Source organism: Mesoplodon densirostris, chromosome 15 (genome assembly GCF_025265405.1).
Source record: "Mesoplodon densirostris isolate mMesDen1 chromosome 15, mMesDen1 primary haplotype, whole genome shotgun sequence".
Classification (NCBI taxonomy): domain Eukaryota; kingdom Metazoa; phylum Chordata; class Mammalia; order Artiodactyla; family Ziphiidae; genus Mesoplodon; species Mesoplodon densirostris.
In genome coordinates, this window is record NC_082675.1 from 64,090,418 (window position 1) to 64,117,335 (window position 26,918).

General features: G+C 39.8%; 1 protein-coding gene across 1 annotated transcript; it reads right to left on the minus strand.

Moving 5' to 3' along the window:
- Positions 1 to 982: 982 nt before the first annotated feature.
- IER3IP1 (immediate early response 3 interacting protein 1) lies at positions 983 to 26,918 on the minus strand. Its single transcript, XM_060118256.1, has 3 exons — positions 26,725 to 26,918; positions 3,064 to 3,165; positions 983 to 2,183 (listed from the first exon to the last, which is right to left on the minus strand). Exons 1-3 carry the CDS (start codon positions 26,813 to 26,815, stop codon positions 2,128 to 2,130), a joined length of 249 nt encoding a protein of 82 aa, XP_059974239.1. The 5' UTR covers positions 26,816 to 26,918; the 3' UTR covers positions 983 to 2,127.

The window sequence follows — 26,918 nt, forward strand, 5'->3', positions numbered from 1 at the left end:
CAGGGTCAGAATACACAGGACCATTAACACCACAGATATTTGGAGTCCAGAATAATCACAAATTGTTAATCCTGATAATGGCTAAGGGGGAAGATGTTGGCAGGCAGGCAGGCACTTAAGTTACTGTCTACTAAAACAAGATGCTGTCGTTACTGAATTGCAACTTCTCTGGATAAACCAGGGTTAACCTGTGAAAGCTTACAGACCTGTCTTCAGGCACGGTAAACCTAGAACTGTGCAAGAGTCCTTTAGAGATGAAATATTTTGATGTCCATGCTGCACTTTCCTCAGAACCACTTTGCTACAGAAAACTCTGATCCTGCCCTGCTATGACTGCTCTCCACTGGAGTGTGAACTTGGACAGTATTCCGACAATTAATGAATATAAAGGTGTGTTGTAAAGTCTTAATGAAAATGGTATCAGGCCAAGGTCTCTCTTTGCTTTCTTTTTAAAATTCTATATGGCTCACTGCCTGTGGAGAAACAGGAGTGCCCTCAATTAACTGCTACTTTTGAATCTGTTCAGCAGCTTAAACTTGAACGTGTGCATCAGATCCTTCTAAGGCCAAAAGAACATTGCCTTTAAGTGCCAAATATGTTAGTTACTCCCATGAGCCAAGTAATCAACTTAGGATCCCTGGTACATTTCTTTGGTTCAGCTGCAAGGCCCCCCTGCTCAGAGATCTTCCGCTCTTCCATCTCCAGCTCAGGCATGGCCAATAGTCATCCAATACCTGCTCCAAAGTTTTAGAAGTAACTTAAGTCATAGAATCAAAATTGCTCACGAGTCTTCCTGATATATGTCAGCAATTCTGTTAATTCATTGAAGAAAAAAAAAAAGGAAGAAAAAAAAAGGAATGTGAATGTTTACTTTCATTAAATCTGTACTCAATGATTTTACAGCAAAGAACATATATAAGTGTTGCACACAAAATGAAATTAATTAACAGACAGGTTATATACTGAAGTACAAAAACAAGTGTTTGACTTGGAAACTGAACTTTATTTACAAATGTTCTCCTATAGACAAAGATTCCATTCCACCCCCTTTCAAATATTATAACTAATACTTCCCAGAAAAATCATTTACATTGTTTTAATCTTTCTGCATAAAACAGTATTATGGCATAAGCAAATATGGGATGGTCTAAGACATAAAAAAACAAAAGACAATTTATCCACCATGAATGCTCTACTGACCGACAGAATGAAGAATTACAAATCACACCCCTTAATGTGCTACTCCAAGAAACGGAAACGTGATAATTTGGGGAGGTAAATGCTTCACAATAAAGTCTTCTTACGGTTTAATAAAGTCTTCTTATGGTTTAATGGTGATTGTTTAGGATTGCTCCTGCAGGCTGCTATTTATGCTGATTTTAAAAAATAAGTCATCACTGTTAAAAAGGGCATAGACTTTTCTATACAGATTTTTTTTTACCTATGGAAATATGTAGATACTGACCCGGTCTCATCATTCAGGCCAATTAATAAAATAACAAATGCATGAAAAGAACTTAAAACTTAAATAAACAATCATCATGTGACTAACCGACTTACAAAATTAGAATTCTCCCAGAAATCAGAGTATTGCTCTTCGATAGTTACTATGAATTTGAATTTTTCATAGCTGAGACAGTATACAGAAAAAATATTTAACCAAAGAGTTCAAAATAAAATAATCCAAATTTCCTATCTAACATTTTATATTTTAAAAATCCTTTAAATTTTATCTAGGAGGATAATCATTCTCACATCATAGCTAAGTCACAAGGAACTTTGAAAAAAAAATTCATCCCTGAGAAGTCAAAGAAAGAAACCTCTAAAAACACAGAAGTGACAGACCTGCACCCTTTTAACAATCTTTACCATAGCATGAACTTTTATCAGCAGTCAGCAATCAAATGTATTCCAATCTGGCCTCTGATGATCTGATCTTTTTGCAATAAAACCATAAGTGCAACATTCAAAAAAATCAGATAAATAGGGACTCTGGTTTTATTGGCAGGTTTACATTTTTGTCAAGTCCAAGGTCAGCCAGCTAAGATACGTATGTTCCAATAAAGACTGAAGTAATAACTTCCGCTGGCAGCTCTTCTTCTGAGTCTCCATTTTCCCCATTGATCTTCACCCAAATAGTAAAAGTATTACAATTGCAATTGAGTTTACTATTATCAATGGCACTGCAAAAAAAAAACAAAAAACAAAAAAACAGAAGTTTTTTATTATTAAAAAAATGACATAGTTTTACTAGCATCCAGGAAGGATGGAAATACAGTATGTCATCAGAATCACATTGCAAATCCTTGTAACAGAGTAACGTTCAAACATGCATTGGATCATAAAATCCAAAACTTATTGTAAAGTGGGCTTGTGTGACTGGGGATAAGGGTCACACTGGTACAAGATCAATATAAAGTCATCTGTGGATAGTGCTGGTGCAGCTCTGGGAACACAGAAGCATACTGGACCCAGGCAGAAGTAGACCCACATGGCTGCCAGTGACAACTGACATTAGAAATACAGTGCAAAGAAGATTCTGTTGCTTCATCACTAAGAATGAAACTTATCATTCTACCCAAAGCTGTGATAAAATCAGCTAACAAAGAGAGAGACAGAGAGAGAGATAGAAAGAGACCCTAATTTTAATGGTTTTAAATAAAAGGTTTTGAATTCTTGAGTTGCTCTAAAATATTTTCTAATAAAAATAGCAGATATGGGACCTGTATTTTTCTCTTGAAAGTCTTACAGGACTCTAGATGATTTTTCTACTTAGAAGCAAAAGAATTTCTAAAAGGTAAGAACACCATTGTCTTTCAACTCTGAGAGGTGACATACAGGTAGCATACAAATATTATACCACTGAGCATTCCATCTGCATCAAGATAGAAATAAGACAGAAATAAGAGGCAAGCTAGGAAAGAAACTAGTAACTTTTAAGCAGTAAAGCCAAGTTAAATATTATAGAAAAAAGTTCCCACTACAAAAATGGCATTCACACTTGGAAGTTTTGCTACTTAAATCAAACCACAAAATTAAGAGTGTTCCACTAGTTTTTCTTACCTCTCATCACAGTTCTCACAGATCGAATAAGGTTCATTAGCTGAGATTTAATTCCTGGCTCTTCTCCAAATCCACCAATTCCCTGGTCTGTTCCCCAGCCAACTGCATAATATAAAGATGATTAGCTGTGATAAAATTTATTAGGCACTCACCTTGCTCCCTCATTAGTCACCTTCTAAAGATGATTTTGAGCCTTTGTTAGACATAAATTATAGTTATATGACTTAAAAACTTGAGTATATTTTTTACTTTTGATAAGCAGCACAAACTCATTTAATTTCGATTTTGAGTTTATAAAATAAACTACAGTCTAATCAATTCTTCCATGGCACTGTATTCAGTAAAGATGACTGTTGTGACACCCTGACGGTTTTCTTTCTCTTTTTCTAAACTAACAAACAAAATATTTTTCAGGTCAGAATTGAAAACCAAAGCATAAGGTCAAGTTGAATAATTAGCTCAATTCAGAATTCATAAAACCCAAAGTAATTATCAGTATAAAAGTGTTGCAGCTGAGCTTCACTATCTGTTCACCTGGGGAAATGTTCATGTAAACCTGGTCGCAGCTTGGTTAGGCCTTCATAGCATGCTCTAACCTGACAACAGAGGCACATCTTTTTAACTTGATCATTCCTCTTCATTTCTCAAGTTGGAGGTAAGGAATTTAGCCTATTATCTAACCCTAACCCCACTTATTTTCAGTAAATGAGTCTTTTACCTTCTATCATTTTCCTGATAATAGAAATCATTCTTTCTTTTTTTTTCTTTTTTTTTTTTTGCGGTACACGGGCCTCTCACTGTTGTGGCCTCTCCCGTTGTGGAGCACAGGCTCCGGATGCGCAGACTCAGCGGCCATGGCTTACGGTCCCAGCCGCTCCGCAGCATGTGGGATCTTCCCGGACTGGGGCACGAACCCATGTCCCCTGCATCGGCAGGTGGACTCTCAACCACTGCGCCACCAGGGAAACCCTAAATCATTACTTCTTTACCTTTATCTGCTAATTCTTTTTTTATTGCCTTATGCATTCTTCTAGAGGCTTACATGTCCTCATTTCTGCAACGTCCTTCTCTTGTCCTCATTTCAGGTCCACTTTTCATATCTCACATGACTATGTATTTTTTTACTCTCATATAACTACAGGGCTTAATTAATTCCTGACATGTTAACCCTTAAACTTGAAGACAGAGAACAAGTTTTTATTTTATACATGAAAGAACCATGTATCAGGTAACAAGATTTCACTTTGTTTAATCAACTTTTACTTGGTTGTAATAAAGGTTAAATAATGGTTGCTTGTTTTTTTTTTTAATTTTTTGGTCACATCAACACTGAGATATGTTGTGGTATAAAACTAATGTAAAATTCAAGTTCACAGCAGAGCTGATGTGTTTTCACTTCCACTCACCCTTCAAGGCCTAGCTCACTTGTGCTTACAGCCTTCCCCATACACAGGGCTGTCACTCTTTTTTGAGCTCCCACAGCACAACTTCTATCACAGTGGTTAATATCACAGCCTCTACTATGTCTTGCCAGACTCTCAACAGATGCCTCTGCAATTTCCTCTCGACTTCTTTCTCAAAGTGTCAGATCTTTCTAGCTCACAATGTGTGATGATTCCCCATTGCCTACTGAGTGAAGTTAGAAACTCCTTAAATTGACATGCTAGCCTTGTATCATACTACAACCCCCCAAGTAACTAGTGGTTACTCAATTACCCACTAATTGCTATACATGTTAAAGGCAGCTTCTGAATCTAGGTTTGTCTGACTTCAATGTCAGGGCCTTTCCTAATTCCCTCCCATGCCATAATAAACCTTTCTCTTTGCTCCCCAAATAGTAACTACTGATTGTAAGTTACATTATAAATTCCTGGAAGACAGGAACTGAATTTAGTCTGTCTTTACCTTTCCCCTCTCCCCCACCCAGAGCAAGTACTTAGTAAATGTTTGTGGAATTAAACTGAATTTATAGCAGACCAAGTTAATTTTGGATAAATAAAGATAAGGTAAATCCTAGAATCGCAGATAAAACTTCCAAAGAAACATGTTTCTTTATTTTTAAGACACAAGAAGTGTAACCAATCATTCAATTGTAGCTTTGCAGGAGGGAGGAAGAAATCCTCCAATATTAAATGTACACATCTCTCCAAGATAAAAACAATCTCAGAAGATACACATGCATCTTGCTTCCTACTTCTGGATCTACTTCTGTCGCCGACAAGCAAATCCACTTACGCTGTTTCTCCAACGCTGACTTTTACCATATAACAAGTTCTACTGTAAGTTCTTTCTCCCACATACCTGTCTCACTCTTCCAGGGAGCTCAATCAGCATTCTCCACTACATGGCAGTCCTCTTTTTGTAATCTAAGTTCAAAGGTGTAGTACCAGCCTTTAACTACTTATACTGTGGTAAAAACTATTTCATAATAGTGTCTCTAGAAGGACATAAAACAAAATGGCCACCACCACCAGGTGTATCATTTTCCAAACCAGTTAATCTTACTCATATAAACCTACTTAACAACTCTGCACAATAAGAAAGCAGCCTGGTTTTGGTTAAATATAATGGTTACTGTAACGAAGGAGAAAGTGTTCCTTGACCCTCTTAGGGTCCCTGGCTATGTCTGAAAATTAAACTGACAAAGACAGATTAACAGGAGAAAAGCACACAAATTTTATTAAGTTTTTACATGTACCTGGGAGTCTTCACAAGAAAATGAAGATCTGAAAAACTGACCAAAGCAGGAAGTTTTTCTACCTTTTAGACAAAAGAACAAATTTGTGAAGAACTAACAAAACAAAGGGGTCTGGGCTATGGGTAGGAAATGCAATAATGTCTGTTTATACAGTCTTCCTGGCTCTAAATTCCCTGTCTCTGGTGATAAGAATGTCTCCTTTCCTCCTGGTACAGGAAGGATACCTTTCACATGGGAGATTTATCTCCTGCTTTCAAGAAAGAAGGGCCAGGGAGGGAGGAGGGCGGAGTGACCTCTCTGATTCTGGTGTTTTCTCTAACCCTTCAGCTTAAGATATTCAACATGCCACGGTGCCTTATTTGGGGGTAGCACGTCCTGAACCCCATCAATGGATACACACTTTTATCTTAGCTTTCTCCTGAAACCCTACTAAAAATGACATTAAAAGAGTAACAAGAGAGAAGTCTGAAGGCAAGAGAAGTCGATCTGGACAACGAAAAATAAAGGGAAGAATAACTGACTTAGCAGAGAAGGCTGAAACCTAAACATCCAGGGAGCACACAATAAAAAACTGAGGTGAATCGTGCTGAGAACCTTGGAAACTTGGAAGAAACTTCAAAATGCCAGTGAGGGCCACAAAGCTGAGACACAGGAGGACTAATTGAAAAGTCTCCACGAGAGCAGTTAGTGCTGCTCCTCCTTCCCCTCCCATCCCATCCCCTTCCCTAAACTAAACTGATAGGAAGAATGTCCCTCTCTTACACCCTCAGAAGACAGGAGGTTTACTCTCAGCAGAGAGTGAAGCATGGAAGCTCTGGACCTGGGGACATCTAGGGAGGGTGGATTGAATTAAAGTCTGCAAACCTAAGTGTCAGACTCCTGCCCACTTTCCTTGCTTGTGTCTCACGTAAGCCTGTAAATAAGAACACTTACATTCTGCAGACAGGAAGTGGTAAAATTACTCTGGTAATTGACCAGCTGCCCAAGAAGACTTCAGATACTGACATACTGGGGGCTTTAATGAAACAGCGAACTTACAGAGAGGCCCACTGGTGAGCAAATCCCAACCACATACACAGAGCTTCCTAAGAGCCTCTCAGTGCTTTACTCTTTCGAATGAACTGACAGTCAAGAGGGAACAATTCTTAACGTCGACAGACAGAACAAAACCAGAAAAGAAGACTCTGAGGAAGAGACAATGCAAGAAGTAGAAGTTCATTTAAAAAAAAAAACCAAACATCCTTAGAGAGAGAACAACTACTGTAGCTATAAACCCCAGAGAACAAGATGCCATAAAAAAAAAAGGGGACATAAAAAAGAAGGAGTGGGACTTCCCTGGTGGTGCAGTGGTTAAGAATCCGCCTGCCAATGCAGGGGACACGGGTTCGAGCCCTGGTCTGGGAAGATCCCACATGCCGCGGAGCAACTAAGCCCGTGCGCCACAACTACTGAGCCTGAGCTCTAGAGCCTGTGAGCCACAACTACTGAGCCCGTGAGCCATAAGTACTGAGCCCGCATGCCAGAACTACTGAAGCCCACCCACCTAGAGCCCATGTTCCACAACAAGAGAAGCCAGCACACCGCAATGAAGAGTAGCCCCCGCTCGCCACAACTAAAGAAAGCCCGTGCACAGCAACGAAGACCCAACGCAGCCAAAAATGAATAAATAAATAAATAAATTTATTTTTTTAAAAAAGGAGTGCTTGTTCTTGCTATATTAGCATAAAAAGTTCAAAAGAAGAGGCCGACACACTAAGCTGAAGACACCTACCAGACAAGGCAAAATTAAAGAAAAAATAAAGTATCAACATGTCAAAATAACAGGAGTTCCAGAAAGAGAGAGAAAAAGAGTAGGAAAAAATGATCAAACAAGGGCCTCCCTGGTGGCGCAGTGGTTGAGAGTCCGCCTGCCGATGCAGGGGATACGGGTTCGTGCCCCGATCTGGGAGGATCCCATATGCCGCGGAGCGTCTGGGCCCGTGAGCCATGGCCGCTGGGCCTGCGCATCCGGAGCCTGTGCTCCGCAACGGGAGAGGCCACAACAGTGAGAGGCCCGCATACCGCAAAAAAAAAAAAAAAAAAAAAAAAAAAAATGATCAAACAAGATGGTCAAAATGCACATGAAAAGTTCACCATCACTAATTATTAGAGAAATGCAAATCAAAACTACAATGAGGTATCACCTCACACCAGTCAGGATGGCCATCATCAAAAAATCTCCAAACAATAAATGCTGGAGAGGGTGTGGAGAAAAGGGAACCCTCTTACACCATTGGTAGGAATGTAAATTGGTGCAGCCACTATGGAGAACATTATGGAGGTTCCTTAAAAAACTAAAAACAGAACTACCCTATGACCCTGCAATCCCACTCCTAGGCATATACCTAGAGAAAACCATAATTCAAAAAGGTACATACTCCCCAATGTTCACTGCAGCAGTATTTACAATAGCCAGGTCATGGAATCAATCTAAATGTCCATCAACAGAAGAATGGATAAAGATGTGGCACATATATACAATGGAATATTACTCAGCCATAAAAAAGAAAAAAATAATACCATTTGCAGCAACATGAATGGACCCAGAGATTGTCATACTGAGTGAATACTGAGTGAAGTCAGATACAGAAAGACAAATATCATATGATATCACTTATATGTGGAATCTTAAAAAAAATAAAAGGTATAAATCAACTTATTTATAAAACAGAAGTAGAGTCACACATGTAGAAAACAAACTTATGGTTACCAGGGGATGGCGGCAGGGGTGGAGCAGAAAGGGATAAATTGGGAAGTCGGGACTGATATATACACACTACTATATATAAAATAGATAACTGATAAGAACCTGCTGCATAGCACAGGGAACTCTACTCAGTACTCTGTAATGGCCTATATGGGAAAAGAATCTAAAAAAAAAAAAATAGAGGATATATGTATAACTGATTCACTTTGCTGTACACCTGAAACTAACACAACATTGTAATCAACTATACTCCAATAAAAATTTTTTAAAATTATCAAACAAATATTAAGAGATGATATCCCAGAACTGAGGGATATGAGACTTCAGGCCAAATGGGCCCAATCAGAACACAGCCCAATGAATGAAAAGGAGACCCACATGTTGCCACATTATTGTAAAATTTCAGACCTATAAAGATAAAGAAAATACCCTAAAGGCTTTTAGAGAGGCAACTTAGGTTACCTACAAAGAATCAGGAAACAGAATGGCATTAGACTTCTTAACATCAACGAGGAAAGGAGAAAATTAAATGGAATAATGTCTTCAAAACTCTGAAGAAAAATTGGTTCCAATCTAGAATTCTACAGCCAAACCATAAATCAACTAGAAGGATAAAATTATGATTTTTTTTTTACTGTTCATCTGTAATACTCATAGTCATAGTAATGTAAATATGGAATATTGATATAACCAATAATTGGTTGGAGATGGGAGAGATGGAGAAGGGAAGTACGTGTGTATTTGTGCTTACACAAGAATGAGTGTGATGCTGATGGCATAATTGTGCTAAACCCTTCCACAGTAGCAGGTCAGTGACTTAAAACTGAACAAGAGTTGAAAATAATTGCTTTTGAAGAACGGGGGAGGTTGAGGAGAGATGGAGCAGAAGGCTTCTATCTTTCTTCATAAACTGAAGGGGCTTTTTTGACCTTTTTTCCACACACATATGCTGCTTTGATAAAAATAAAAATAACATTTAAAAACAAAGCCTGTAAAGCTGCTCCTCTATTGGAGAAACCCCTCTGGAATGAGGCCTTCCTCTCCAGAGCATGAACATCCTGACGGCAGGGACGGGTTCCAAAAAGTAGAGGGGTTTCAACCACTAATCACTCTGAATATTTAAACTTGCTTTATAACCACCTTTAGATGGTATTGTTGGTTTCATTTCCTTTACTTGCTTTTTGGAAATTTATCATTGCTAAGATTATCAATCCTTTCCATTCATGGCCACAAGCTCTTACATGGTAAAAAAAAGAACTTGTTTTAATCACTTCGTGGATCATGCACTCAGTTCTTACGAGAAACCATGATTTTCAACAATCTTTTTATCTTTTAGACCTGTTCCAAAAAGATATTTAAATATATGCTTTTACATAATGGGAGCAGTGACTCCCAGAAAAAATTTACCTTCCAACTGCTCTTCAACAAAACAGGATAAAATTCTACAACATAGGGAGGGAATAGCATTGGAGTAATTTTTTAAAAATAGTTATCAGAGGGGCCGCCTTCAAGATGGCGGAGAAGTAAGACGTGGAGATGACCTCCCTCCCCACAAATACATCAAAGCTACATCTACATGTGGAACAACTCCTACAGAACACCTACTGAACATTGGAGACTTCCCCAAAGGCAAAAAAACTCCCCACGTACCTGGGTAGGGCAAAAGAAAAAAGGAAAAACAGAGACAAAAGAATAGGGACGGGACTTGCACCACTGGGAGGGAGCTGTGAAGGAGGAAAAGTTTCCACACACTAGGAAGACCCCTCTGCAGAGATGGGGGGTAGCGGGGGGGAAGCTTTGGAGCCACGGAGGAGAGCACAGCAACAAGGGTGCAGAGGGCAAAGCGGAGAGATTCCCGCACAGAGGATGGGTGCCGACCAGCACTCACCAGCCCGAGAGGCTGGCTTGTCTGCTCACCCGCCAGGACGGGTTGGGGCTGGGAGCTGAGGCTCGGGCTTCGGAGGTCGGATCCCAGGGAGAGGACTGGGGTTGGCTGCGTGAACACAGCCTGAAGGGGGCTAGTACGCCACACTAGCCGGGAGGGAGTCCAGGAAAAAGTCTGGAACTGCCTAAGAGGCAAGAGACCACTGTTTCGGGGTGCGTGAGGAGAGGGGATTCAGAACACTGCTGGAACAAGCTCCAGAGACGGGAGCGAGGCGCAGCTATCAGCGCGGACACCAGAGACAGGAATGCTGCTGCAGCCACCAAGAAGCCTGTGTGCAAGCACAGGTTGTCAACACACACACACACACACACACACACACACACACACACACACACACACACAGGAGCCTGTGCAGCCTGCCACTGCCAGGTTCCCGTGATACAGGGACAACTTCCCCAGGGGGACACACGGTGCATCTCAGGCTGTTGCAATGTCATGCTGGCCTCTGCCGCCACAGGCTCACCCCGCACTCCATACCCCTCCCTCCCCCCGGCCTGAGTGAGCCCGAGGCCCCTAATCAGCTGCTCCTTTAACCCTGTCCTGTCTGGGTAGGAACAGACGCCCTCAGGCGACCTACACACCGAGGCAGGGCCAAATCCAAATCTGAACCCCAGAAGCTGTGCGAACAAAGAAGAGAAAGGGAAATCTCTCCCAGCAGCCTCAGAAGCAGCAGATTAAAGCTCCACAATCAACTGGACGTACCCTGCATCTCTGGAATACCTGAACAGACAAAGAATCATCCCAAAATTGCGGCAGTGGACTTTGGGAGGAACTGTAGACTTAGGGTTTGCTTTCTGCATATAATTTGTTTCTGGTATTATGTTTATCTTAGTTTAGTATTTAAAAATTATAATCACTGGTAGATTTGTTTACTGATTTGGTTGCTACCTTTTTTTATCTTATATATATATATTTTTTCCTTTTTCTCTTTTTATGAGTGGGTGTATGTATGCCTCTTTGTGTGATTTTGTCTGTATAGCTTTGCTTTTGCCATTTGTCCTAGGGTTCTGATGGTCCGTTTTTTTGTTTTTGCTTTTTTTTTTTTTTTAGTATAGTCTTTAGTGCTTGTTATCATTGGTGGATTTGTTTTTTGTTTTGCTTGCTCTCTTCTTTCTTTCTCTTTCTTTTTTTCTTTTCTATTTTTAATATTTCTTTTCTATTTTAATAACTTTAATTTATTTTATTCTTTCTTTCTTTCTTTCTTTTCTTTTCTCCCTTTTCTTCTGAGCCATGTGGCTGACAGGGTCTTGGTGTTCTGGTGGGGTGTCAGGCCTGAGCCTCTGAGGTGGGAGAGCCAAGTTCAGGACACTGGTCCACCAGAGACTGCCTGGCCCTACGTAATACCAAACGGCGAACGCTCTCCCACAGATCTCCATCTCAGCGCTAAGACCCAGCTCCACTCAGCAACCAGCAAGCTACAGTGCTGGACACCCCATGCCAAACAACTAGCAAGACAGGAACACAACCCCATCCATTAGCAGAAAGGCTGCCTAAAATCATAATAAGTTGACAGACACCCAAAAACAAACCACGGGATGTGGCCCTGCCCACCAGAAAGACAAGATCTGGCCTCATCCACCAGAACACAAGCACCAGTCCCCTCCACCACGAAACCTACACAACCCACTAAACCAACATTAGCCACTGGGAGCAGACACCAAAAACAATGGGAACTACGAACCTGCAGCCTGCAAAACGGAGACCCCAAACACAGTAAGTTAAGCAAAATGAGAAGACAGAGAAATACACAGCAGATGAAGGAGCAAGGTAAAAACCCACCAGACCAAACAAATGAAGAGGAAATAGGCAGTCTACCTGAAAAAGAATTCAGAGTAATGGTAGAAAAGATGATCCAAAATCTTGGAAACAGAATGGAGAAAATGCAAGAAACATTTAAAAAGGACCGAGAAGAACTAAAGAGCAAACAATGATGAACAACACAATAAATGAACGTAATATTCTCTAGAAGGAATCAATAGCAGAATAACTGAGGCAGAAGAACGGATAAGTGACCTGGAAAACAAAATAGTGGAAATAACTACCGCAGAGCAGAATACAGAAAAAAGAATGAAAAGAATTGAGGACAATCTCAGAGACCTCTGGGACAACATAAACATACCAACATTCGAATTATAGGGGTCCCAGAAAAAAAGAGAAAAACAAAGGGACTGAGAAAATATTTGAAGAGATTATAGTTGAAAACTTCCCTAATATGGGAAAAGAAATAGTCAATCAAGTCCAGGAGGCAGAGAGAGTCCCATACAAGATAAATCCAATGAGAAACACACCAAGACACATATTAATCAAACTATCAAATATTAAATACAAAGAAAAAATATTAAAAGCAGCAAGGGAAAAACAACAATTAACATACAAGGGAATCCCCGTAAGGTTAACAGCTGATCTTTCAGCAGAAACTCTGCAAGCCAGAAGGGAGTGGCAGGACATATGTAAAGTGATGAAAGGGAAAAATCTACAACCAAGATTACTCTACCCAGTAAGGATCTCATTCAGATCTGATGGAGAAATTAAAACCTGTACAGATAAGCAAAAGCTAAGAGAATTCAGCACCACCAAACCAGCTTTAAAACAAATGCTAAAGGAACTTCTCTAGGTAGGAAACACAAGAGAAGGAAAAGACTTACAAGAACAAACCCAAAACAATTAAGAAAATGGTAATAGGAACATACATATAGATAATTACCTTAAATGTAAATAGATTAAATGCTCCAACCAAAAGACATAGACTGGCTGAATGGATAAAAAACAAGACCCATACATATGCTGTCCACAGGAGACCCACTTCAAACCTAGGGACACATACAGTCTGAAAGTGAGGGGATGGAAAAAGATATTCCATGCAAATGGAGATCAAAAGAAAGCTGGAGTAGCAATTCTCACATCAGACAATATACACTATCAAATAAAGACTATTACAAGAGACAAAGAAGGACACTACATAATGATGAAGGGATCAATCCAAGAAGACATAACTGTAAATATTTATGCACCCAACACAGGAGCACCTCAATACTTAAGGCAAATGCTAACAGCCATAAAAGGGGAAATCGACAGTAACACAATAATAGTAGGGGACTTAAATACCCCACTTTCACCAATGGACAGATCATCCAAAATGAAAATAAATAAGGATACAAGCTTTAAATGATACATTAAACAAGATGGACTTAATGGATATTTATAGGACATTCCATCCAAAAACAGCAGAATACACTTTCTTCTCAAGTGCTCACGGAACATTCTTCAGGATAGATCATATCTTGGGACAGAAATCAAGTCTTGATAAATTTAAGAAAATTGAAATTGTATCAAGTATCTTTTCCGACCACAACGCCATGAGACTAGATGACAGTTACAGGAAAAAATCTGTAAAAATTACAAACATATGGTGGCTAAACAGTACACTACTAAATAACGAAGAGATCACTGAAGAAATCAAAGAGGAAATCAAAAAATACCTAGAAAAAAACGACAATGAAAACACAACAACCCAAAACCTATGGGATGCAGCAAAAGCAGTTCTAAGAGGGAAGTTTATAACAATACAATCCTACTTCAAGAAACAAGAAACATCTCAAATAAACAACCTAACCTTACACCTAAAGCAATTAGAGAAAGAAGAACAAAAAAACTCCAAGGTTAGCAGAAGGAAAGATGTAATAAAGATCAGATCTGAACTAAATGAAAAAGAAATGAAAGAAATGATAGCAAAGATCAATAAAAACTAAAAGCTGGTTATTTGAGAAGATAAACAAAACTGATAAACCATTAGCCAGACTCATCAAGCTAAAAAGGGAGAAGACTCAAATCAATAAAATTAGAAATGAAAAAGGAGAAGTAACAACTGACACTTGCAGAAATCCAAAGGATCATGAGAGATTACTACAAGCAACTATATGCCAATAAAATGGACAACCTGGAATAAATGGACAAATTCTTAGCAAAGCACAACCTTCCGAGACTGAACCAGGAAGAAACAGAAGATATGAACAGACCAATCACAAGCACTGCAATTGAAACTGTGATTAAAAATCTTCCAACAAACAAAAGCCCAGGACCAGATGGCTTCACAGGCGAATTTTATCAAGCATTTAGAGAAGAGCTAACACCTATCCTTCTCAAACTCTTCCAAAATATAGCAGAGGGAGGAACACTCCCAAACTCATTCTAAGGGCCACCATCACCTTGATACCAAAACCAGACAAGGATGTCACAAAGAAAGAAAACTACAGGCCAATATCACTAATGAACATAGATGCAAAAATCCTCAACAAAATACTAGCAAACAGAATCCAACAGCACATTAAAAGGATCATACACCATGATCAAGTGGGGTTTATTCCAGGAATGCAAGGATTCTTCAATATACGCAAATCAATCAACGTGATACACCATATTAACAAATTGAAGGAGAAAAACCATATGATCATCTCAATCGATGCAGAGAAAGCTTTCGACAAAATTCAACACCCATTTATGATAAAAACCCTGCAGAAAGTAGGCATAGAGGGAACTTTCCTCAACATAATAAAGGTCATATATGACAAACCCACAGCCAACATCGTCCTCAATGGTGAAAAACTGAAACCATTTCCACTAAGATCAGGAACAAGACAAGGTTGCCCACTATCACCACTCTTATTCAACATAGTTTTGGAAGTTTTAGCCACAGCAATCAGAGAAGAAAAGGAAATAAAAGGAATCCAAATTGGAAAAGAAGAAGTAAAGCTGTCACTGTTTGCAGATGACATGATACTATACATAGAGAATCCTAAAGATGCTACCAGAAAACTACTAGAGTTAATAAATGAATTTGGTAAAGTTGCAGGATACAAAATTAATGCACAGAAATCTCTGGCATTCCTATATACTAATGATGAAAAATCTGAAAGTGAAATCAAGGAAACACTCCCATTTACCATTGCAACAAAAAGAATAAAATATCTAGGAATAAACCTACCTAAGGAGATAAAAGACCTGTATGCAGAAAATTATAAGACACTGATGAAAGAAATTAAAGATGATACAAATAGATGGAGAGATGTACCATGTTCTTGGATTGGAAGAATCAACATTGTGAAAATGACTCTACTACCCAAAGCAATCTACAGATTCAATGCAATCCCTATCAAACTACCACTGGCATTTTTCACAGAACTAGAACAAAAAATTTCACAATTTGTATGGAAACACAAAAGACCCCGAATAGCCAAAGCAATCTTGAGAACGAAAAATGGAGCTGGAGGAATCAGGCTCCCTGACTTCAGACTATACTACAAAGCTACAGTAATCAAGACAGTATGGTACTGGCACAAAAACAGAAAGATAGATCAATGGAACAGGATAGAAAGCCCAGAGTTAAACCCACGGACATATGGTCACCTTATCTTTGATAAAGGAGGCAGGAATGTACAGTGGAGAAAGGACAGTCTCTTCAATAAGTGGTGCTGGGAAAACTGGATAGGGACATGTAAAAGTATGAGATTAGATCACTCCCTAACACCATACACAAAAATAAGCTCAAAATGGATTAAAGACCTAAATGTAAGGCCAGACACTATCAAACTCTTAGAGGAAAACATAGGCAGAACACTCTATGACATAAATCACAGCAAGATCCTTTTTGACCCACCTCCTAGAGAAATGGAAATAAAGACAAAAATAAACACATGGGACCTAATGAAACTTAAAAGCTTTTGCACAGCAAAGGAAACCATAAACAAGACCAAAAGACAACCCTCAGAATGGGAGAAAATATTTGCAAATGAAGCAACTGACAAAGGATTAATCTCCAAAATTTATAAGCAGCTCATGCAGCTCAATAACAAAAAAACAAACAACCCAATCCAAAAATGGGCAGAAGACCTAAATAGACATTTCTCCACAGAAGATATACAGACTGCCAACAAACACATGAAAGGATGCTCAACATCTTTAGATGCAAATCTTAGAGAAATGCAAATCAAAACTACAATGAGATATCATCTCACACCAGTCAGAATGGCCATCATCAAAAAATCTAGAAACAATAAATGCTGGAGAGGGTGTGGAGAAAAGGGAACACTCTTGCACTGCTGGTGGGAATGTGAATTGGTACAGCCACTATGGAGAACAGTATGGGGGTTCCTTAAAAAACTACAAATAGAACTACCATATGACCCAGCAATCCCACTACTGGGCATATACCCTGAGAAAACCATAATTCAAAAAGAGACATGTACCAAAATGTTCATAGCAGCCCTATTTACAATAGCCCGGAGATGGAAACAACCTAAGTGTCCATCATCGGATGAATGGATAAGGAAGATATGGCACATATATACAATGGAATATTACTCAGCCATAAAAAGAAATGAAATTGAGCTATTTGTAATGAGGTGGATAGACCTAGAGTCTGTCATACAGAGTGAAGTAAGTCAGAAAGAGAAAGACAAATACTGTATGCTAACACATATATATGGAATTTAAGAAAAAAAAATGTCATGAAGAACATAGGGGTAAGACAGGAATAAAGACACAGACCTACTAGAGAATAGACTTGAGGATATGGGGAGGGGGAAGGGTAAGCTGTGACAAAGTGAAAGAGCGGCATGGACATATATACACTACCAAACGTAAGGTAGATAGATAGTGGGAAGCAGCCGCATAGCACAGGGAGATCAGCTCGGTGCTTTGTGACCGCCTGGAGGGGTGGGATAGGGAGGGTGGGAGGGAGACGCAAAAGGGAGGGGATATGGAAACATATGTATATGTATAACTGATTAAATTTGTTATAAAGCAAAAAATAAAAAAAAATAAAAAATTAAAAAAAAAATTAAAAAAAAGAAATATAGTGAAGTAACAGGCATATGCACAAAGCTAAATTCTGCCACTGTCTCAGCTACATAACATGAATAAATAATGCACTTAAAGAAACTACACAAACTCCTTTGATCACTAAATTTCTATTCTGTAAATTGCTGCTGCGGATTTACATGTTACCTAACTTACAACCAGTGAATATATAAAGCTATGAGAGAATGGAGTCATGTGATTGCCATATTATGGTTGCTCATCCAAATTATACATTATGCCTGAAACTATTTTCCTTACAAAGAAAAGGGTGGGGTGATCGTACCATTCTGGTATTATTGAGAGGATTGTGAATGTTAAACCAATTGAGATTTGTCCAAATAACAAAGTTTTAAGATTTGTGAAAGAAAGATTCATTTATTTTCAATAATAATAAATAAACTATCTTTTAACAACAACAAAAAAAAAGAGTAGCCCCCGCTCACCGCAACCAGAGAAAGCCCATGCACAGCAACGAAGACCCAACGAAGCCAAAAATAAATAAATAAATAGATAAATAAATAGATAAATCCACTATGTGATTTTTTTTGGTACATAAAGGAAATTAGCATCATTGTGGAGCACTAAAAGAAACAACATGTTCTCTGCACTATTGCCAAAATACTGGCTAACCTATGTGTATAACTATAATAGCTCTCAGGTCAGGAATCACAAGAATATGACAATGGAAACATAAAGTAATCTAGAAAACATTCATTGACTGATGGAATGAATTGTAAAGATGAAAGGACCCTTGTTGTCAGTCTACTGGAGGAGACAGAAAAGAAACTGCACTGGTATATTACCCACAAAAATGGGTCAGAGATGGTTTCTGGGAAAGGCAAATGCCAGAAGTAGGCCTTAAAGGATAGGCTGAAGAGTTAGCCAGTCAAAGAAATGAAGTAAATCAAGGTCATCACAGGCAGAGAAAATAATTTGAGTAAAGGCTCAGCAGTGAAGAAGAGTATCATGGTAAAAAAGGTACATGGTAAATATTAGGGAAAGGTAAAAGAGGGGAAGGACAGAGAGGAAGGGAAACATTATGGTGGGTTTATAAGTCACACAAGGGAGTATGAATTTTACGTTGAAGGCTAGGGATATTGAAGAACTCAGAATTTCAAACACTGAGGAACACGCTCAGCTTCCCATAGAAGGGAGAACAAAGAGAAGCAAAAATGGATGGAGTGTGACCAGTGAGGAGGTTACTATGAAAATCTAGGTAAGAAGAGTTAAGAGCTTATATAAAAAATATTTAACACTTAAAATATTTTAAAATTCTGTCTTAAAACTATTCAGATATTTTAGAGCAATGGCTTATCCACTTAGTCAAGGCAATGTCGTGTTTTCCCTTAGTTCTGGAACCATATTCAAAACACATGCTCAAACAAAATATTTCTGTAGTATTTCTGGATAAAAGAGGAAATGTGGAAAGCAAAGTTCTGGAGGGCAAAGTACTAACAATTCTAGGTCATTCCAATAGTTTGTGGCAGTGGTTGTCATCTAGGAGCACAAATCTCAATCATCTGTAGAAATTCTGGAAAAGACGTTGCTCAACTTCACTTCTGGGAAATTTGAACGCAGGTCTGGATAAGGTCTGGGCAGTGTATTCTCTTTCGAAGTTGTTTTGGCTATTCTGGATACTTCGAATTTCCTTTAGAACCCAACTTTTCAGTTTCTGCCAAAAGAAAGCCAACTGGGATATGGATTTGGATAGACATTGCATTAACTCTGTAAATCAGTAATATTAAGTATTGTTATCCTAACAATATTTAGTCTTCCAATCCATGAACATGGAGTGTTTTTTTTTGTTTTGTTTTGTTTTGTTTTGTTTTTTTTTGCGGTATGCGGGCCTCTCACTGTTGTGGCCTCCCCCGTTGCGGAGCACAGGCTCCGGACGCGCAGGCTCCGGACGCGCAGGCCCAGCGGCCATGGCTCACGGGCCCAGCCGCTCCGCGGCATATGGGATCCTCCCAGACCGGGGCACGAACCCGTATCCCCTGCATCGGCAGGCGGACTCTCAACCACTTGCGCCACCAGGGAGGCCCAACATGGAGTGTTTTTACACCCATTAATTATCTTTAAAAATCTTTATTCTTCTTTAATTTCACTCAACAATGCCTTGTAGTTTTCATAGTATAAGACTTACACTTATTCTGTTAAATTTATTCCTAAGTATTTTGTTCTCTTTGATGATATTGTAAATGATGTTTCTTTAATTTCATTTTTGATTGTTCATTGTTCATGTACAGGAAAACAACTGTTTGTTGTTTCTGATCTTGTATCTTGCAACCTTACTAAACTCATTTCTTAGTTCTAATAGTTTTTTAGTGATTCCTTAGGACTTTCTATATACAAGATTATGTCATCTGCAAACAAGAGATTTACTTTTTCAACCTCAAAATCTGGATGTTTTTTATTTCTTTTTCTTGTCTAATTGCCACAGACAGAATCTCCAGAACAATGTTAAAAAGGAGTGGCAAGATCCTTTTCTTATTCCTACCTGGGGAAAACACTTAGTCTTTCATCATGAAGTCTGTTAACTGGGGGATTTTTCAAAGATGTTCTTTATCAGATTGAGGAAGTTCCTTCCTATTCCTAGTTTGTTGAACATTTTATCACGAAAGGGTATTAGGTTTTGTCAGATGTTTTTCTGCATCTATTATATCATGTGATTTTTATTTATTTTATTAATATGATGAATTACATTAACTGATTTTAAAATGTTAAACCAACCCTGCACTCCCAGGGTAAATCCCACTTGGTTTAGTTTGCCAGTATTCTGTAGAGAATTTTTGTGTCTATATTCAGCAGATACTGGCCTGGAGTTTCTTTTCTTGTGCTGTGTCTGGTTTTCATATCAGGTTAATACTGGCCTCACTGCATGAGTTGGGATGTCTTCTCTCCTCTCTATTTCGGTGTTAAGTCTTCTTTAAATGTTTGGTAAAATCCAGCAATGAAGCCTTGGGTTTTTCTTTGTTCAAAGTCTTTAAGTTACTAACTCAATCTCTTTACTTGTTACAGGTCTAATCAGATTTCCTAGTACTTAAGTCAGTTCAATAGTTAGTAGTCTATCTAGGAATTTGTCCATTTCATCTAAGTCATCTAATTTGTTGGCATACGGTTGTTCACATCATTCCCTTATAATCCTTTTCATTCTCTAAGATAGTGATGTCACCTTTCATTCCTGATTTTAGTAATTTGAGTCTTCTTTCCTTTTTTCTTGGTCTAGCTAAATGTTTGCTGATTTTGCTGATCTTCTGAAAGAACTAGCTTTTAGTTTTGTTAATTCTATTATTTTTCTACTCTGTATTCCATTAATTTTCACTGTAATCTTTATCATTTCCTTTGTGTGTGTGTGTGTGTGTTGGAGAGAGGGAAGAGCTGGTTGTGGCCCAAATACCAGAGATTCTCACTGCTCTTACTGAGCTTTAATAGATTTTCTTGGGGGAAAAAAAAAAAGTTTCTTCATTTGTTGTACACTCCTATGACAATTCCCAGAGACTTCAAATGTTCATTTTTAAAATAATTTTCACTAGTTATAGTTGTTTTATTGGAAAGAGGGTCCAGTGGAGGTTCTCACACTACCATTGTGGAGGTGCTTTCCATTAATAATTGCATTTCCAAATAATTTGATTAAAACTGGGCAGAGGACTTGATTAGGTATTTTTCCAAAGAAGAAACAAAAATGGCCAACAAGTACACGAAAAGGTGCTCAACATCACTATTCATCAGCAATATGTAAATCAAAGCCACAATGAAATATCACGTCATACTTGTTAGAATGACTATTACCAAAAAGACAAGAGACAATAAATGCTGGCAAGGATGTGAAAAAAGGGAAACTTTGTGCACTGTTGATAGGAATGTAAATTAGTACAGCCACTATGGAAAGCAGTATGGAGGTCCCTCAAAAAATTTAAAATATAATAGAACTGCTATATGATCCAGCAATCCCATTTCTGGGTATTTTTCCAAAACAGATGAAGTCATTATCTCAAGGAGATATTTGCACTCCCATGTTCACTGCAGCACTATTCACAATATCCAAGACATGGAAACAATCTAAGTGTCCAGTGACAGATGAATGGATAAAGAAAATGTGGTGTGCATATATAATGAAATATTATCCAGCCATAAACAAGGAAAACCTGCCATATGTGACAACACAGATGGACCTTGAGGACATTATGCTAAGTGAAATAACTCAGAGGAAGACAAGTACTGTATTATCTCACTTATATGTGGGATCTAAAACCATCAAACTCATAGAAAGAGAGAGTAGTATGGTGGTTGCCAGGAGTGGAGTGGTAGGGGAAATGGGAAGACGTTGGTCAAAAGGCACTAATTTTCAGTTGTTAGATGAATAAGCTCTGGGGATCTACTGGACAGCATGGTGATCCAACACTGTTTACTTGAAAGTTGCTCTGAAAGTAAATCTTAAATGTTCTCACCACAGCAACATTAACAACAAAATGATAATTATGTGAGGTGAAGGATATGCTAACCGGCCTTACTGTGGTGAGCATTTTGCAATATATACGTATATCAAATCATCACATGTACATCTTAAACTTAGACAATGTTATTTGTCAATGAGATCTCAAAGCTGGGGGAAAAAAGAATGATGTCTCACATTTATAAACGGTTATATAGATACCCGCTTAACAGCCTCAGTTCTGCCTCCTGGCCTGCAAAAGCCTACTTATTTTTTTTTTTTTAATTTTTTGTAGTACGTGGGCCTCTCACTGTTGTGGCCTCTCCCGTTGCGGAGCACAGGCTCCGGACGCGCAGGCTCAGCGGCCATGGCTCACGGGCCCAGCCGCTCCGCGACATGTGGGATCCTCCCGGACCGGGGGCACGAACCCGCGTCCCCTGCATCGGCAGGCGGACTCTCAACCACTGCGCCACCAGGGAAGCCCGCCTACTATTTTTAATAGGGCCCTTTCAGAAACAGTTTGTTTCCTTCTAGCTTTGTTTTACCTTCCTCATTTCGATCTACAATGCTCTTGCAATTGGCTTATGTGTTTAGCCTGAGGCAGAGGGTCAAGATTCACTTATTTCTTTTTGAATATCCAGTTAACCTAGAATCATTTATTGAAGGACCATCCTTTCTATCACGCTCCACTGTTAACTTCATCATAAGTTAAGTGTCCATATAAATATGTGTCTGTGTTTGGATTCTCCACTCTGCTCCATTGTTCTACTGTCCAAAAACCTTTTAGTAAATTTCTTTCTGTTTGATCAGGCAGAGTCAGCTTCTACTGCTTGCAACCAAGAACCCTGACAGGAGTGAGTAATCTCAGGACTCAATCCTTGAACCTCTTCTCCCTCTGAGAAACAGCCTTCATTCCAATGGTTTCAAATTACCAGCCAACACCAAAAATCCCCACGTGTGAATCCTTCCCAGACCTCCTCCCTTCTGGGCACCAGACCTGTATATGCAAGTGCCTACATGATATCTCTACTCTGAAGTCTTAAAGGTACCTAAAAATAGGCTAATTCCTATTCCTATTCTAGGACTTAGCTTTAAATGCTATTTCCTTAGGAACTGATGCTGTTCTGATTCAACCAGGAGGTTATATTCCCATGGTTCTCACCCAGTTCTCTTCCTTCAAAGCATTTATCCTAGACTCAACTATTTGTATAATTATTTATCTGTTCTACCATTAGACTCTAAGATATGAGAACAAAGATACTGTGTTATGCTCACTGCTACATCTTTTCCACCTAGCTCACAGTGACTGGCCTATTTGTTATAAGGAATGAAGAAAAACTTCCTGCCACCAAATCTGGGAACCTCCTCTTTCTCCAGCTAATCCTTCCTCCTTTTTCAATGAAGAAAGTATCCCACCTCCCACTTAATGCCATCTCCTCCATCTGTGCCTTAGGACCCATCCCTACCCACCTTCTCAGAATCCTTGAGTTATCAATTACCTCATTTCTCTCCTGTACCTTTTATATTTCTCTCATTACTAGATCTTTTCCCCTAGCAACTCCTTTTCTAACCTTTAATTATGAAAGTTTTAAAACATACCTATCACTCAGATTTAATAATTATTGATTTTTTGCCTACGTGCTTCATCTTTTTTTCTGCTTGATTACTTTTTTTTTTTTTTTTGCGGTACTGGGCCTCTCACTGTTGTGGCCTCTCCCGTTGCAGAGCACAGGCTCCAGACGTGCAGGCTCAGCAGCCATGGCTCACGGGCCTAGCCGCTCCGCGGCATGTGGGATCTTCCCGGACCGGGGCATGAACCCGTGTCCCCTGCATCGGCAGGCGGACTCTGAACCACTGCGCCACCAGGGAAGCCCATCTGCTTGATTACTTTAAAAATAAATGACTGGTACTGAAATATTTCAGTATGATTTTTATCACACTAACAAGATGTACAGTGATTCCTTAATATCATCTAGTATCTACTCCATACTCAAATTTCTTCAAATGTTACCAAAATGTTTTTTACAGTTGATATGTTTGAACTAGAATTCAATCAAGGTCCGTCCACATGCTGCATATGAATATCTCCCTACATCTCTCTCTCTCTTTTTGTCCTTTTTACATTTTGTATATTTGCCTCAGTGGTCACTTCCTCCCCACTTATTTCATGGCATTGACTTACTGAAGAGACCTGACTAGTTCTCATTGTCGCTGCTGAGACCTAAAAGACAAAACAATCATAAAACATATCTCTGCATCCCCTTCTGGCTACCATTTCATTTCCTCCAACTCAGTGATACATTTGGATAATTTGTGCTGTCTCCATTCTATGACTTTCCACTCGCTCCTCCCCATTCCAATGTGGATTTTACCCACTGTGGTAACTGCTCTTACAGAATCACCAATGACCTCTACTACCCTGAATCCTCGGTACACTTTTCAGTCCTTATCTTGCTTGGCTTCTCAGAACATTCCACTGTTGTATTCTCTCTCCTGCTTCAAACACTCCTTGGCCTCTGTGAAATCCCACTGTCTAGATTTCCCCATCTCTCTGTTTTGCTCACTCATCAATTTCTCCTGTCAGCTCTTCTATCGTTACCTGAACATTAAATACCGGAAGAGATTTTAGGACTGTCCTGGTCAACAATTCTGCTTTGTACTCTATTCCTTCCCTGAACAATTTCATCTCTTCACATCGCTTATTTATCGTCTGTGGTTGACAAACTCAAATCTCAGTCTCCACTCTGGCTCTTGCTTCTGGTCTATGGACTTAAGTCCAGCTGACTATTCCATATCTCCACTTGCGTACCTCACAGAAATCTCAATCTCAGCATGTGCAAAACTTCTTTCTTTATCTCTCCACCTTGTTACCTGCACCACCCCCCACAATTTTCCACCAATGCCAACTCGGTAAAGCTACTACCCTTCACTCAGTTGCTTAAACCAGAAAACCAAGAGAGATCTTTGACTTTTTCCTCTCTCCTCATTCCCAATGTCCGAACAGTAAATTCTATCTTTTCTACATTTAAAATATCTTCTGATTTGTACTAGTTTCCTAGGGCTATTATATCAAAGTGCCACAAACTGTGTGGCTTAACACAATGGAAGTTTATTTTTTCACAGTTCTGGAGGCCAGAAGTCCAAAACCAAGGTGTTGGCAGAGTTGGTTCCTTTGCGGGGCTCTTGGGATAATGTCGTCTATGCCTCTCTCCTAGCTTCTGGTAGTTACTGGCAATCCTTGCCACTCTCTGGATTGCAGATGCACCACTCGTCTCTGCCTCTGTTGTCACATGGCCTTCTTCCCCCTGTGTCTGTGTGTCTCTGTATCTCTCTCTCCCCATAGGGACACCTCATTGGACTTAGGGTCCATCCTTTTCCAGTGTGACCTCATCTTAACTTAATTTCACCTGCAAAGACGTTATTTCCAAAAAAGGAAACAAGGGTTAGGACTTTAATATATCTTTTAGGGGCATACAATTCAACCCACAATGGGATTCCTTCTACTTTTCTGGATAGCATAGTGGTGAAGAGATGAACGTGAGTCAGCCTGCCTGAACTGAACCCTAACTCTGCTGCTCTCTAGCTGTGTGATCTTAGGAAAGCTACCAACTCTTTTGTGTTTCTGGTCCCCATCTGTAAAGCAGGAATGAAAACAGTATTTGTCTCACAGGGTTGTTGTGAGGGTTACACAAGTTAATATGTAGAAAGCACTAGATACAGATCCTGGCACATGGTAAGTGTTAAGTGTTAGGTATCATTATTGTTATTATACCCATTCAACTTGTATTATACCCACCATCTCTACTTGCCCTATTTGGAATGGTGCTTTCCACATCCACTCTTCTACACTTCTGATCTGTTCTCCACACAGTAACCAGCAAATAACACAAATCAAGTCATGTCACTGCCCTGCTTACGACCTTTCCACACCAATTTTCACACCAGCTCTTACTCATCACCTCCCGACCCTTCACCTAGTTAATATTTACTGACTTATCTGATTTCGGGTTAGACACACTTCCTCCAAACTTTCAAAGAGTCACAAGTTAGTATCTCCCAGCACTTCTCTTTTGTAACATTCTGCATACTTGTTATTGGTACTTGTTCAGTTTTTATTTAGATTAACTTTCATTAGGAGGGCAGGGCAACTGTTTTAACCTCAGTTTCGCATGGCACATAATTTGTGCTTAATAAATCTCTCCTGAAGGAAAAAATGAAACCAATAAATCTTGCTCATGGGTTTGAGTTTCAGTGATCTACACAGACATATTTGGTACGCTGTGACAAATGATGCACATCACGCAGTATAATGCCTTAATTGTGCCTCATGCAGAAAAAAGCAGTCTGCCCAGGTGGCGTGGAGGTCGCTGGATTGTGAGATCCCGGTAGGCATAACTTCTGTCTTCTCTGTATTCTCAGATTCTAGCCTGGCACATCCTAGGCACCCAATAAACTGTGCTGAATAAACTTTTCTTGGAACATGGATGACTGTATGTCGTGATAACCCCAACACGTCCCCTTCCTCTTATTCCCAAAGCCCAGGAACCCCTATGGCCTTCCATCAGTTCATTCTTCTGATTACCTACGCTCCAAAATGAGCCACGCCCCTCCCTCTTTCACTGAAAACTCACACCCCAGGTTTTTGACAATTAAAAGCGGTCACAGAGAAGGGTACTAAATTCCTAACCTAAACTGGACGCAGGCAAGGGCGTTCCCTGGCTCATCCCTGCCTCCCCCCATCCCGACACGCAGGGTCCGACACACAGTGGACGTCTGTTGAACAATCTTCACCCCACTGAACAATCTTCACTCCACTGGTGAGACGAAAGTGGCTCGGCTTCCCCACCCAAGTAAGGGCCCCAAGAGGCGAGCCCTCGGCCGCCCGTCTGTCCCGGCCCAAATGGTCCACTCACGCGGCCCGACTCGGGTCCGCGTCCCCGGAGCTCGCTGCCGCCCCTTCGGCCCGTCCCCGCGGCCCCACTCACTGTTCTTGAGGAATCGCTCCTCGTGCAGCACGGCTATGGCATTGACGCAGAGCAGGGCCGCCTGCAACAGCGAGTACAGCGTAAAGGCCATGGCCACCCGCCCCGAGGCCCAGCTGATCCTCTTCCCTCCGCGACAGGGAACGTGGCGCCGCCACGGCCGGCGCTTCTTACGGCAGCCGACGAGGCCCAAAACG

Bases quoted from the DNA above. Each gene is read 5' to 3' on its own strand.
- IER3IP1 (XM_060118256.1), bottom strand. From the start codon at position 26,815: ATGGCCTTTACGCTGTACTCGCTGTTGCAGGCGGCCCTGCTCTGCGTC. The intron at 3,166-26,724 runs GTGAGTGGGGCC...TATATTATGCAG, and splicing joins GGAGCGATTCCTCAAGAACA to TTGGCTGGGGAACAGACCAG. The intron at 2,184-3,063 runs GTAAGAAAAACT...TTTTTTTTGCAG, and splicing joins TGTGAGAACTGTGATGAGAG to TGCCATTGATAATAGTAAAC.